The sequence below is a fragment of the Anas platyrhynchos genome, chromosome 1 (assembly GCF_047663525.1).
Source record: "Anas platyrhynchos isolate ZD024472 breed Pekin duck chromosome 1, IASCAAS_PekinDuck_T2T, whole genome shotgun sequence".
In the NCBI taxonomy this organism is placed as follows: Eukaryota; Metazoa; Chordata; class Aves; order Anseriformes; family Anatidae; genus Anas; species Anas platyrhynchos.
The window spans coordinates 179,671,407-179,685,083 of record NC_092587.1 but is presented as its reverse complement, the minus strand read 5'-3'; the positions used below and the strand labels follow the sequence as shown (position 1 = coordinate 179,685,083).

The 13,677-nt window shown below is 45.5% G+C and overlaps 2 protein-coding genes across 3 annotated transcripts in view; one reads left to right on the top strand and one right to left on the bottom strand.

The window, feature by feature from the left end:
• Nucleotides 1-157: 157 nt before the first annotated feature.
• On the bottom strand, nt 158-4,693 carry ALG11 (ALG11 alpha-1,2-mannosyltransferase). The gene is made up of 4 exons (XM_027471064.3): nt 4,578-4,693; nt 3,523-3,756; nt 1,823-2,754; nt 158-638 (listed from the first exon to the last, which is right to left on the bottom strand). Exons 1-4 carry the CDS (start codon nt 4,598-4,600, stop codon nt 367-369), a joined length of 1,461 nt encoding a protein of 486 aa, XP_027326865.3. The 5' UTR covers nt 4,601-4,693; the 3' UTR covers nt 158-366.
• Nucleotides 4,694-4,778: 85 nt separating this feature from the next.
• The window catches only part of ATP7B (ATPase copper transporting beta), a 43,484-nt gene continuing 34,585 nt past the window's right edge, over nt 4,779-13,677 (top strand). The window contains exons 1-3 of one of the 2 annotated variants that reach the window (XM_013095105.4): nt 4,779-5,038; nt 6,051-6,281; nt 8,335-8,393. In XM_013095105.4, the coding sequence (XP_012950559.4) occupies nt 6,263-6,281; nt 8,335-8,393 (78 nt within the window). In that variant the 5' untranslated portion in view covers nt 4,779-5,038; nt 6,051-6,262. Of the gene's footprint in view, nt 5,039-6,050; nt 6,282-8,334; nt 8,394-12,325; nt 12,792-13,677 lie in introns of those variants that run through there. The other variant, XM_038173953.2, reaches the window with a different exon arrangement.

The window sequence follows — 13,677 nt, the reverse complement described above, 5'->3', positions numbered from 1 at the left end:
GTAAAGCATCATGAAATGTGTAGAGACTCACTGAAAACAAAATATTAAAAGATTTTATAGATGTAGCTCTGTTACTCAGGAAAGCACTGTGAATTCAGAAGGTTTTGCAGTTCACTGTACTGTACACATGACAGTGTACTGTCACAGAGTCAACACAACATTTTCAGATGCATTTATTTCCCAGTGAAGTATTTCCCAGCAAAAGATTTCTATTACATAAAGCAGATATCCTGACAGAAAGAAAAAAACAACTCTTTATTGAATGGGACCCAGGAATCATAAATTACGTATATTTACATGTACAGGTCGTACCTGGTCAAATATAAAAAGACAGTTTTACTCATACGCATTTTTATTCACACACATTTATTTAAATAATGGCTCCACAGATAGTAGGAATGTCTCTTCAAAATGCCGGTCAGAAAACCTGTACACAGAGCGGCGAGCATTTTCTCTGATCTCCAACCTTTTTTCAGGAGACAAAGAAAGGATATAAGCCATTTTCTCAGCGTAATTGTCCTCGTTTTCTGCTAGGAAGCCTGTAATACGTCCTTCATAGGGTACCACAATATCTAATTTGGGGCCTCCAGAATTGTGAGCCAGGATAACTGTGCCAGCTGCCATGCATTCAACCACTCCTGTGAAAGATAGAAAACATGCCAATGTGAATGGGTACATCACAGACTTTAGCTTCTGACTGCACTGCAAATTTAAAACTGCAATAAAACTCTCCTAGAAGTTACTACAGGCTGGAGTTTTATATCAGTTTGAAAAATACGGCGTAAATGTAACTGAAATAAGTTTCCCTTAAACATAAAATTGAAATTAGAAATCAGATGTAACTGGTTAATTTGGGGTTCTTGTAGCACACGTGATCTATAAGAGATACATTATATGGTGATAAAGAGCTAGATCCTGAAATGAATGTAAAGATGAGGACAGAAAGTAGTTCTGTGGCAGAACACTGCAAAGCTGGACTGAAAATAAACCTGCTTTTATCGTTTCGTGGCAGCTGCAAAAAATAATTACAAAACAGAGCTGCATGTAGCTACATTCATTTTCTCAGTCTGATTGAATGTTTTTAAGATTTAGAAAGATAATCTGAGAGAAAGGCTGATTGGACTCGTATCAGTTGGATGATATTCACGCAGAAGTTCAGTGTTTTGCAAATAAACACATCTTTACAGCTTCTGACAAGATCTGCACGTTTGTCCTGCCAAATTATCACAGCATCTGTATTCTTAATGGTAGAAATTTTAATGAGATGGGTATTTGACAGAAAGTTTTGCTCAGTCAAAAGCAGCAAGATAGGAATAGCACACAATACATACATCAATCCTTCCTCTGTGGTTCCAAGTAAGAGCTCAAATCACTTTAATTACTGATTGTTCTCAGTTCTGATTTGATTTTTATTAAATTCCACTAGCTCAAATATGACCAACTGTAAATAATGCTCTAAAGTTTTAGAACAGATTTTATAAAGGTATAAATCCATTGGAGATTAGTGTCAAATCATGCTGAAATTCAAAAGCACAGTGCAACTGTATCGCTTTTTTTGTGGGGGGATAAACTTTTATGGGGGCTTAAATCTCAGAAATCATTATTTCTGTTCTGTAGCAGTTGCTACAGCGTTCTGAGGCACCGCAGGGTACAGACAGCTCTACCTCTGCAAGATCACCACCAGGGCCTTGGGCAGCTGCTTGGTGTGCATGCCTCCGTGCTCAGACACTACCCCAAAGAGTCTTAACCACGCAGTGAAACCCTCCCCAGCTGTGTTCTAACCTCTAAGACAAGCAGCTGAAAAATGAGCAGAGATACTGACCAATCCCAAAGTGCTCGTTCCACATGGTGTGCAGGCCGATGGTGGCCTCGGCCAGGTGTTTCTTTAACTCCTCGAAGGGAATGTTTACTCTGAACATCACGTTGGCACTAACCCCCAGCTCGTCACAGAGACGTTTCAGATTATTTACACGCTCCTCATCTTGCTGGTTACGGCAGCCTCCAATTAAAATAAGCTTGAGTGATGGCTGCTGCCCCGGTCTCTTCTCTTTCAGCAGCTTGGCAAAGGCTCTGATTTGCAGAGGATGATCTTTCTCGGGCCTGAACTGGCTGACGGAAACGATGGAACATTCAGCAGTGCTCTTTTCCTCTTCCAGAGGAATATCCAGGAAGGTCTGAACGTCGCACGGCGGATACACCACGCTAGTGCAAGCCCCAGTTCTCCAGATGGAAAGGATGTGGTTGAGCGTCCAGGAGGAATTAACCATAACCACGTCGCTGCAGGAACCCACCAACCCGTACAAGAACGCGAACAAGTAGTAGTAGACGAGTTTGAATTTGCTGATGAGTGGATTGTTTGTGATGAAGGCTGCGTTGTTAAACCTCGTGTCCTGATTCCTGACCACCGACAGCATATCGGTGCTGATGGTGGGATAGTGCACATAACACCCGACACGACAGCCTCCTAAATATTTAAAGAGGGGGAGCGTGAAGGCGTAACCCATTGAGTCAATATAAATGTCAGGAACACACTTCAGAAGAGCTTCCCAGCCAAGGAACACAGAGCCTAAGCTTTGTCCCAGCAAAGTGAAGTGAGGATAAAGAGAAGCTTCCACGAGGTAGCGTTTTTCTAGAAACACAAACTTCACGGGATGAGTTAATTTAATATTGAACCTTCTGAAAGCACCTTCTACTATTTCTTCTGCAGTGGCATCTCTGTCACCAGTGTAAACAACACACGTTATGTTTTTGTACCTGTAAGAACAAGGAAAAAGAATTTCACGTGTTCTCATCAAGTTTTATAACATGAAACTAAAATATTATCCATTCAAAATTAATACGAAAGTATGCACAAAACAAACATCTGGCCTAGCTCTGAAATGATTTTGATTTAACTAAATTGATTCTATGAATTCTTTCCCTTATATTTCTATTTTATTTTTTTCTGATCCTACAGTAAAGCATGATGGATGAAGACTGTGGTTTTTTTTAGATAAAGGAGCTCAGTATTAATCAATATCAGACTTAAGAGTGCCTTGCAGTGTTAGGAGATGTCCATCTAGAGTACAGCATGAACAAAATGCAGAAGGCTGCAAAATTCAGAAGGCTGCTCAAAGCCAGGGGTTGTGTCCGTGCTAATATCCACTTCAGATATTAACTTTGTCTCTTGCAACAAGAGGCGAGTATCAAAACTAGAACCTGCGTGCAGGTAACTGATGTGTCCATAAAAGTCCAATATCAGTACAAAAAAAAAAAACAACGATAAGAGAGGAGGGGTTTGGCCTAGGAGGAAAGAAGTGACAGGTGCTGCAGCTGTGCAGAAGACAGAGGACAGAATAAAATCCAGGCAGAGTGCTGAAGCCAGAAGGTGCAACCAGGTGAAACAGAGATCTAAAAAAAACCCTTAGGGCCCGTACATTACCGATACCCATTTAAATATGCAAAAATAACACAATTTGCATAAAAAACACCTCAGGAAGCTGAGTGTGAAACGTGGTATTTGACAGACAGACGCGTGCTTACTTTTTCTGGAGCGTCCTTATGGCACACCACAAGACCCTCTCCCCTCCACCTCCTGCGTTGCAGTAGGGGTGAAAAAACGCCACCAGCACGGGTCGCTGCCCGTCCCTCCCCGCTGGGCCGAGCTGCCGCTTCCTCGCCTGCAGCCAGAGCCGCACGCCCCACAGCAGCACCGCCACGCACAGGCACAGAGCTCCACTCAGAAACAACGCCGGCACCAGCAGCGAGCACAGCAACCTGAAACGAGTCAGAAAGCGTTAAACTTTCAATAATTCAATAATTAATTGTTGCATAGAAGAGACACAGTGCGGTGACAAGATGAGGGGGAATGGGCTAAAGTTGCGCCAGGGGAGGTTTAGGTTGCGTATTGGGAAGAACTTCTTCACGGAAAGGGTTGTGAGGCATTGGGATGGGCTGCCCAGGGAGGTGGTGGAGTCACCATCCCTGGAAGTCTTTAAAAGAGGTTTAGATGTAGAGCTTAGGGATATGGTTTAGTGGGGACTGTTAGTGTTAGGTCAGAGGTTGGACTCGATGATCTTGAGGTCTCTTCCAACCTGGGTGATTCTGTAGAGAGATGGGCTTATAGTGATCTTAAGTTAGATCACTGATATCGGTGTTTCATTTCAACAATTATGATAAAAGTAAGTTGTTTGGGAAAATATTTTTTCCACTTTTCAATTCTGTATTATTAATAGTATATATTTGTGCATATATATGTGGTATATATAGTATCAGGGCGATACACTGACATACACAGACGTTATATTATAGGATATACACCCGCATACACACCACATAAACGCCACATAAAGCTATATAAAAGGCATATAAAGGCTGCAAAGTGGCAAACAACCCTTAAACAGCCTTTTTAGAGCCTCCCTCAGCCGAGCCGGCCCCGCGAGGCCCTGCATTAACGCAGAGCGGCTCTGCCTGCCCTCAGGGCACGGCCCAGCACCCCGCCATTCCCCTCCCCGGGCTCCCGTCCCTCAGGTTGCTGAGGGCGGCCCCGGCCCGGGCCCCGCTCCCCTCAGAGGAGCCGCGGCCCCCTCCCCCCCTACCTGCCCGTCCCGCCCGCCACCATCTTGTGGCGTCCTGACGGAAGAGAAGGCAGCCCCGGGGGCGGGGCCAAGCGGGCGTTGCCTCTCTCCCATTGGCTCCCCGCGGGAGATGGACAGGCGGGGAGGCGGGGCATAGAATGGGAGCCTGAGGGGAGGGAAAAAAAAAGGCAGAGGGGGGTGGTGGGGGCAGCGGGAGGGGGTGCTGTTTGTGGGGTCCGCGGGGGTGCTGCTGGATCTCGGGTTTTTACCTCCCCTTTTACCTCCCCTTCCGTTTTGTCCCCACCGGGGGGATACTCACACGCCGGAGGGGTGGTATAGGGATGAGCTGGGCTGTGCTGCTTTTCCAAACGCTGCTGCTGCTGCTGCGTCGTGCAGCGCCTAAAATGGCCGCCCGGGGAGCGGGGTGAGAAAGCCGGCGTGTGTCCCCTCACCGTGTGCGGGGTGAGGCTGCCGACAGCTAGGTGAGGGGGAGCGTTTACACAGTGTGGTCCTGGCTGCCAGAACCTGAAGGGAAGGGGTGGGGAGCTGAGGGTCGGCCTCTGCTCACAGGTAACCAGTGACAGGACCAGAGGGAATGGCCTCAAGTTGCACCAGGGGAGGTTCAGGTTGGCAATGAGGAGACATTTCTGCTCAGAAAGATCAGTCAGGCACTGGGACGGGTTGCCCAGGGAGGTGGTGGAGTCACCATCCCTGGGGGTGCTCAAGGAGAGGTTGGACGTGGTGCTTGGGGACATGGTTTGGTGGGTGACAGTGGTGGTAGGGGGATGGTTGGACCAGGTGATCTTGGTGGGCTTGTCCAACCTTCGTGATTCTGTGGTTCTAACATTGATCTGCTGTCATGTAGGTAGGCATTTACTTCTCTTCCCATCATCTCCTTAAAATTATGGGGCATATCTGATGCAGATAAGTCTGTCTCCAGCTTCTCACAGTGCTGATCTATCCAAAATCTGAAGGTATTTTAAACATGCGCTACCTCTCCCAAACCCTGATTTTTCAGTCTTGTTGAGGCTGAAGCGCACTCTTCCATGTCATAGCCCTTGGTGCGTTTTGAGGCCTTGGGGCTGTTTGGGATGCTTGTGAAGGTCCTCCTGTGGCTTCCTGATCAGCAAATGTTGTAGGGCCCAGCGTTTATTTGGCCATTGTTACAGCCTGAAGCCAAGAGACAAAGCCTCTGCTGTGGTGTTGGTACTTAAGGGAGCCTCCACGTTGGGGGTCAAAGTTGGGAACATGTCCAGCCCTGAAAGTTAGGGTTGTAGTAGTTGATACTAATGTTATTTAAACACCTTCACTGCCTTAATTACAACTGACTATGCTTTTTTCAAGGGCCTTTATTTGAGCAGTTACATTGGAACAGTGGTGTTGGGAAGGCCAGCAAGAGTGACCGGACATTTCGTTTCTGACCCAACAGTTCTCATATGTTGGGTGCAACAGGCACTGGTTTCTCCCCCTTAATCTTCTCCTCTTCCCCAACAGACCAGCTGCCTGAGAAGCATGTCAGATGTTTACAGAAGGGACCTGTGCTGGATTCACACCTCTCAACTTGAGACACGTTTCTTGCAATGTCAACATTTGAAGCTAACTGCCCGGGTTCAGAGAAGAGGCATAGTTCTTCTAGGGAACAAGCAGTCCCGTCTGTTTTAGTTGATGAAAATTGTGTGTCTCTCCACTGACTTGAAAAGGAGCTTATGGCCACTCCCTTGGAAGGTATGAGTCTTAGACTGAGTTTATTTATGAAACTGATGGATCACAAGTTAGCCACAGCTTAATTAAGATGAGGCTGAATGAGTTCTGATTAGCAAGTAAAAAAAAGAGGTAGACATCTACATACCATTTTGTTGCCAGAGCCATACATGGCAGATGCCATGTTTTGAATTTAACTTGCTGTTCAGTCATCAGACACCTTTGCCTTCATATGGCTAGAAAAATGAAACTTGTTCTTTCCAGTCAAGGCTCATTGCAAGGTTAGTGGTAGTGGGAGGGAGAAATGAGGATTTAACCCACAGAGCTCCCAGCACAAGGCGTATCATTTCTTCAGGGATTCCTAAGTGTCGGGAGCATGTTTTAGCTTTTGCTTTTCCTGAAATGGTATAATCACTTTTTTGTGAGTTCCCAAAATCTCCTGTTAAGGAATGTATATGTTTGTGCATTTTGGCAAATGGAAGAAAAAGACTGATCTCCACAGGCACAGCAGAAACAGCTGCCTTGTGGCAGTGAACTGAATTTGCAGTGCGTGAACTCTTCCAGCAGGGAGAGCCTCAGAGTTTGTTCAGGGAGCTGGACAGCCAGGCGTGCTTTGTGCACAGCATCGCCACTGTGGGATGTCGGTCTGGCACTTCCCAGAAAAATTGAAATTTTTGCACGGATGCAGATCGACTGGCCAGCTTTAGCGCTACAAAACCTCTACAGTCACATAATTTTCCTGGTGACAGTTCAAGAGCAAAGTATTCATAGAACTGTTTGTGTCTTGCTTTTGCTCCCAAGGCAAACAACAGATAGGCCAGAGGAATTGTTTTGGCAGGAGAAGCTCTCTCTGATGATTTTTTTTATTAAATCTTCATGGCCCTTTTTCTTATAATGTGCACTTGTTTTGTGATGGATACTTCCATGTGGAATAATCCAGGAAACACGATGTCAGTACTCAGCTGCCCGCCCAGCACAGAAGTGCTGCCTGGTGCTCAGAGGGAGCCTCCTGCCTGCCCCTTGGTGCCCACTGCCCCTGGCCTGGCGCTGGGCACCCCTGAACAGAGCCTGGCTGCGGCCTCTTTGCCCCCTCCCTGCGGGGATTCCCAGCCCTGGGGGAGATCCCCCTGAGCCTCCTCTTCTCCAGGCTGAGCAGTCCCAGCTCTCCCGGCCTCTGCTCACAGGAGAGGTGCTCTGCTCCGCTGATCTGTTCTATTTTTTCTGTAGTCCTTACAGTGGTAATTAAAGACAAGCTGTATTAATACTTTCAAAGTTTTTTTTTTTTTTTTTTTTTTGTTTTTTTTTTAATCACAGGGTATTCAGCTTTTGATGTGAGCAATGTGAAAACTGTGTTGCTGACAGCCTTACAGACTGCAAAGGGTGCCTTTAATGTGTGAATATCCAACGCAGACTAACTGGGTTGTCATCACTTCACAACTTCCCCACCTTAATGCATACATAGCAGCAGATACTGGGTGAATGCATTTAAGGTATTGCCAATAACGTCAGCAAGAGCAGTGCTGAGCTGCCTGTAGCGTTCCTGCTCCAGCAGGGGGAATGCTATTAAACATCTTGTCTGTAGAAATTCCACGTGACTGACAGGCCAAAGAAATGAAACGAGCCTTGTCATGACGTTGGCTTTGTGCTCACCTGCTCAGAGATGTACCGAGTTTTTCATCTTTTGCAGCCTCTGTAAGCACTTTTGTCCTGTTTTAATTGCTTTCCTGATTAAGGTCCTCACTCTGAAGGAAGATCAGTGCAAACAAGTAAGCAGTGTTCAAAACAAACAGCAGAATCCACTCACAGTGTGTTCTCCTCAAGCCTGTGAGGCATTGGAGGTAGTTTTTAAGTACATTTTTGTAACTCTCATTCATAGTGAGTGCTCCACATACAAGAAAGTTGCTAAAATTAGACCACTGGCAAATAATAAACACAAAGAAACTGGATTAATATTGTGTAAGGATATTCATATGACAGTCATGTGTTTTTTTTATACCTTCTTGTACAGTCGGTTACTTTCTTTCTGGAGTACACCCTGTGTGGCACCGAGTTTCTCATACAAGTTTCTCTCTCGTAGCTGCCAAAATGCTGGGGACTGTTTTTAGCAGGAGGAGTCTTGTATCGTTCATACACACAGTAAGTTTCTCCTTTTTTTTGCATGTTTGTTGTGTTAGGTTTTGAAATGTTGTGAAATGTTCTTCGTTGCGTAGTAACAGGAGGCAGAAATAAAGTTGTACTGAACATCCATGAAGCAAAAAACAAGTATTGGAAATAAATTGTGGCATATACACATTTAGGGCAAAACACCATGGGGTTGTTTTTACTGATACGTTATAATATTAAAGTTGCAAACTACAAACAATTCTAGGATTTTGTTTTTCTGTCAGCTTTGCTTTTTAGCTAGATGTTCCAGGGCGTGGATGCCTGCACTGTGTGTTTGTGAGCAAAAACTGCCCTTTTTTTAATATTTTTTTTATGACAGAAGCAATGGAGAATTGCAAAAACAGTAAGTATTAAGCAGCTTGAATCTACAGAGAATTTTTGCAAGAGTTCCTATGAAATACTTTTATTTGCATCACCAGGAAACTTCCAGCTGCTGGAACCCACTGGTTTTGATTAATAGAAAATTATTTTCACACAAGTTGTCCCAGTTGGGCAAGGACTGCGTAGGAAAACAAATCGATTCCACTGTTGGAGTTCAGTTCTGTACACTGGGCCAGTGTTTTAGCTTCCCATGGCCTCCTGTCAGTTCTCCTAAACAGCCAGCAGCAGGAAAAATGACATTTTCAGGGCAGGTGAAGGAAACGTTCCAGCAACTCAGAGCACAGGCAGAAATGAGCTGGTAACTGTTGTAGCCCTACCAGTGACATCCCTGAGCTTGCAAAGGGACACGGGGGCTCAGTTTAAGTCCCAGCCTTTTCAGCTGGAAGTTTTGGGTTCCTGAGGGGCCGTGGAGCATTTCAGAGTGTCTGTGATAGCAGCCCTAAACCCCCATCTTTTTCCTCCCCCCCTTATGCAGATACTAATGTCTCTGTGGCCCTATGCACCTAGTCAGGACGTGAAGGAGACCATGAAGGATCCTCTCTCTCACAGCAGTAAATGCTCAAAAATCTACAAAACTTATCAACTGAAAAGAAAATCAACTTATATGTGTTTAAATCAACTATGAAACCACTCAGGAAGATGCACAGCTTCACTGAGTCTCTATTTATTTATCTTTTCAGCCCTATCATCACACTTCAAAGGGTTCACAGACTGAAGAACTAAAACCCTGTCCTGGCTTGTTCAGGATGTGTTTGTGCACATGCGTTTGTGTGCACGTCCCTCTGCCTGGTTCAGGAGGCAGGGGGGAGAACTGTTTGGGTGCAAACCCAAACTGTTTCATGCGGATCCAGGACGAGTCAGGATTTGCATTCTGTGCTCATGTCTGGCTCGTTGGCATGGATCAGGGAAGAGAAAATAGCCAGAAACTGGCTGCGGAGCGGGACAGAAGAGAATTACAGGAGAAATGCAGGCACTGTGCCTTGCCGCCTCCTCTGACCTTTTTCTGTTCTGGGGATAAAGGAAGTTGGAAGGGGTGGCAATTTTCCCATGGCGCAGATTCAGAGATTCTCTTCTGGGGAGTGAACTAGGGCTGCTTAAAAGTCCTTCCCTGACGCGGTACCTTTTCTTTCAACGTGCAGAGGTAAGAGGAGGGAATAATAAATCAATTGACCCTGAATTTCCATGGATTGGCATCTCTGCTTCCTAGGAATTGAGGGCAGTGAATAAATCTCAGCAGGTTGCCTGGCAACTCCCAGGACGGTTACCTTCTTCTACACCGAGCTGCAGAACGCATCAGTTTTGCCTAAAAGTGTCCTTGGAGGAAACATCCTTTTTCTGTAGAGCAGACTGAGGTGAGCTCTGGAAATGACAAGGTGGCTGAGAGCTGGGAACACCATCCATCTCGCTGGCTGAAAGCGTTTTGTGTCACAAAACGAGCTCCCGTGAACTCTTTTATTTTTTTTAGGACTCCAACATGTTCAGTTTCCTCTGGGTGCTCACGCAGTCAATAAGCACCACTTCCACAGGCAGTTTTGAAGAGCCAAGTGCATATACCAGAGAAAACAACCTGAGAAACGCTGTGTGCATTTCAAAGCAGGGTTTTAACTGCGCCTTTCAGTCCAGGTGTTACATCTTTCAGATACATTTTTTTTTTTGTAAACAGAAAGAGGTTTGCTCTGTTGCTGTTGCCTTCACATGTTTTTTGAAGCATGTGTTTGAGTTGAAAAGAGAGCTTAAAATCAGTAGCAGTTGCCTTGCTGTGTGACATCCCTCCCTCAGTGCCACGTTATCTATGACTTTTCCACCTCTGTTCTTCCTCACTGTGTCTCGTAGGCTGCCATTTGATACTTGATGGAATTATCATCAGATAATTACAGAATTATCAGGTATTCCAGCAGAGAAAATAAATAACAACAAGCATCTTTTCATCTTGATCTTCCCTCATAGTTTCTATGAGCCTCTGCAGCAGGTCAGTGTCGCTCTATCGAGGCCAAGGCTGCGTGTTCTCATGGTCACCTGTGGAAGCACAAATTGTCCACTGCTAGGAGCCGTGACCTCCCTGCCTGGGGCTGCTGACCGCGAGCTGGCAGCACGCTCATGCCGGGCATTAGACCTGGGCAGTGCAGTGCTGTTCCTGGCCCTGAAGAGCAAACAGGAGTTTTGCAGGAGGACAGCGTAAATAGGTTAGCTAAACAGCAGCTCACGTGTTATGGTTTGGACTTCCCAGTGCCCCTGTGTGCCTGTAGTGTCCTCATCAGAAGTTGCCCTCTTCGCTTCTCACCTGCCAGGGTGCAGGGAGCCAGACAGAGGGCTGGCAGCTCTCTGATCTCCAGGTCGGGGAGAAAAAGCTGCCGAAGGGCAGAGCTGCAGTTCGGGAGGATCCAAAACGAGCAGGGCCTCTGTGCTGGCCTGGGTCACACTGCAGCCCTGTCCTCATGATCCCCTGCCAGCAGGGTCACCTGGGGTCTGAGAGGTCCCCAAACCCTCTTACATTTTTCTACCCAGTAACAGCAACCAGCCCACAGGGAGAGGGCGAGAGGGCTTTGTCTCTTTCTTGAAGTGAAGGTGATGAAACAAGCTCCTATTCAAAGGCTGAGCAGTTGGACTTGGGATTAAACACCAGCTGCAGAACCAGAAATACAGGCTCAAATCCAAGTTGGTGTCTTTTCCCCTCTCCCTCTCCTTTCCTTTATGTTATTAATGCTTTACAAATATGATGTGCTTTGTGTTCTTTACACAGTGTCAGGCGGCTCATCAAGCTGAAATCTCAGCCTGTCAAACGTGACCACAAGAAGGACTGGAAATAAGTGCTGGGAAGGAACTAATAAGTACATTACATTGTGGGCTCCACCGTCAGGGACAGATTTAGAGGATGTTAATAGAGATGAATGGCACTGAAGACGTAGGCTTACATTCCTGATCTGTACAGGGCAAAAATTAATTGAAGATTTGAGAGGGCCTGCTGTTAGTTTGCCTACAACAAGGTCAACAGTAGCTTACTTCAAAATGAAACAAAACAATAAACCCCTCAGTCTTCCTAGTTACTTAAATCACAGTTCAGAGACTCAGTATTTATTCCAAACAAATGTAGAAGGTATTTTTAAAAACCTACAAAAAATTCTAGGAAATTTATGAAACAAAACTAGAATTGAGAACTTGAGGCTTATTTCTAAATGTAGAGAGCCAAGCTAGCTGGCAAAAGCTATGATGTTTAGCACTGACTGACACAGTTCACGGGTACTAAACAGGTCTTTTTGTCGTCTCAAATTAGCCTTCAAAAATTGCTCCTTTTGTAGTGTTACTCGTTCTCAGGCTGTATTTAAAATATTGCAGTAGAGGTGGAAAAAATGCAGGTTCTTTTTCTCTGAGTGGAGTTGAGAAAGGCTTTTGCTTGAATTTTACAACCAAAACCTGGCTCTGAGCTGGGTGCAGCACAGACAACATCAGAATGGAGAGCAGTGGGAACACAGCAGTGCAAATCCTGGGTTTGTAGTTCTGCCACACTCGTGCCACCTCCGCCCGACGAGGTGCCACACGCCTGCTACACAACCGAATGTTGCTGGGGAGCGGGACTGGAATTAATTCAGCCCGATGGCAACTGTTCTTTGCACTCTGACCCAAAAGGTGTGCCTTTTCCGGGGGTAATATGATCAGCCTGGTAGTTTCCAGGCACTTGAAAACAAATTCCTGCAGTATAAATACAGATAACAGAAATGATCATGCTGAAATCAACGCTGCTAAAAGTAGACAAAGTACCAAGTCCACACAATTTGCGGTCGTGAAGGAGCTGCGGAGTGAAAAAATGAGGCTGCGTTTTTGGGCCCTGCCACAAAAGAGATTCACCGCCGAGTCCTGCCGGTTGAGAGCAAACAACCGTTTTTAAATATTTAGAGAAGATTGAGTCTGCTTCCTGAAAAGCTGGAGCCAAAGTCTGAGCTGATCTGATTTGCAATGAGGTCATCAACTCTTAAGCAATTTTATTCATGGCAGGTAGGAATTTGATTCCTTGTTTTTCAGAGTTTTGAAAGGTTTCATTTTTTTCCTTACAGCCTAAGTAATGCTATTATGTGTGATCACGCTCCCTTACCTGTTGAGAGGAATCTGAATACCATTGACCCTATAGAAATACCTGATGGCTGCCAGCCTTCCTAGGACATTGTAGCCAATCTTTCTAATTTCATGGCTCAAAACTGCAAGAAAATGCCATTGAAGAGGGAAAGTTGACTATTTTTTTCCCTCTTAAATTATAAAAAGGTCTTTTTTTCTTTTCTTTTTTTTTTTCCTCCTGTAATAACAGTGTCAGTTCAGAACAGTCAAGGACGTGGCTGTGCACCATGAATGTGAGCAAGCTTCTGTTGAACTTTCAGCTGCAGCTGTTGCTTCGGCCGGCCGAAAGTGGCTGCTGGGCAAGAGCAGGGGCTTGCTTGAAGAAGTGGTGCACACATTTAATCAGTATTCCTCTTTTGCCTTAAAGAGGGTGCTGAGGGAGGAGAAATCGTTCTGTTTCACACTCTGGCTGGGTTGTAATGTTTGTAGGAGCTTTGCATCTGATGAGGAGAGTAGAAAAATGTTATTTTTACATTCAAAGCAGACTGGCTTTCTAGTTTAGTGTAAATACTGAAGCCTGTTTTTATACTTTATGCTGTTCAGGTATCTGAACCAGTTCCTCTTGTGTGCCCGCCAGGTGAAGGCAATATGACCCCCTTACCTCCAGGCCACTGATTTTTAACTTGCTCCCAAGCTTCTCATCTTTCGAGGCATTGTTAAGAACATTTTAACATGCTTGCTTTGGACAAGAAGGCAGGGGGATTAGGCACAGGACAAGTCATCCTATAAAGGCAGGGATGAATGCACCCAGGAAGCGTAATTTACACAA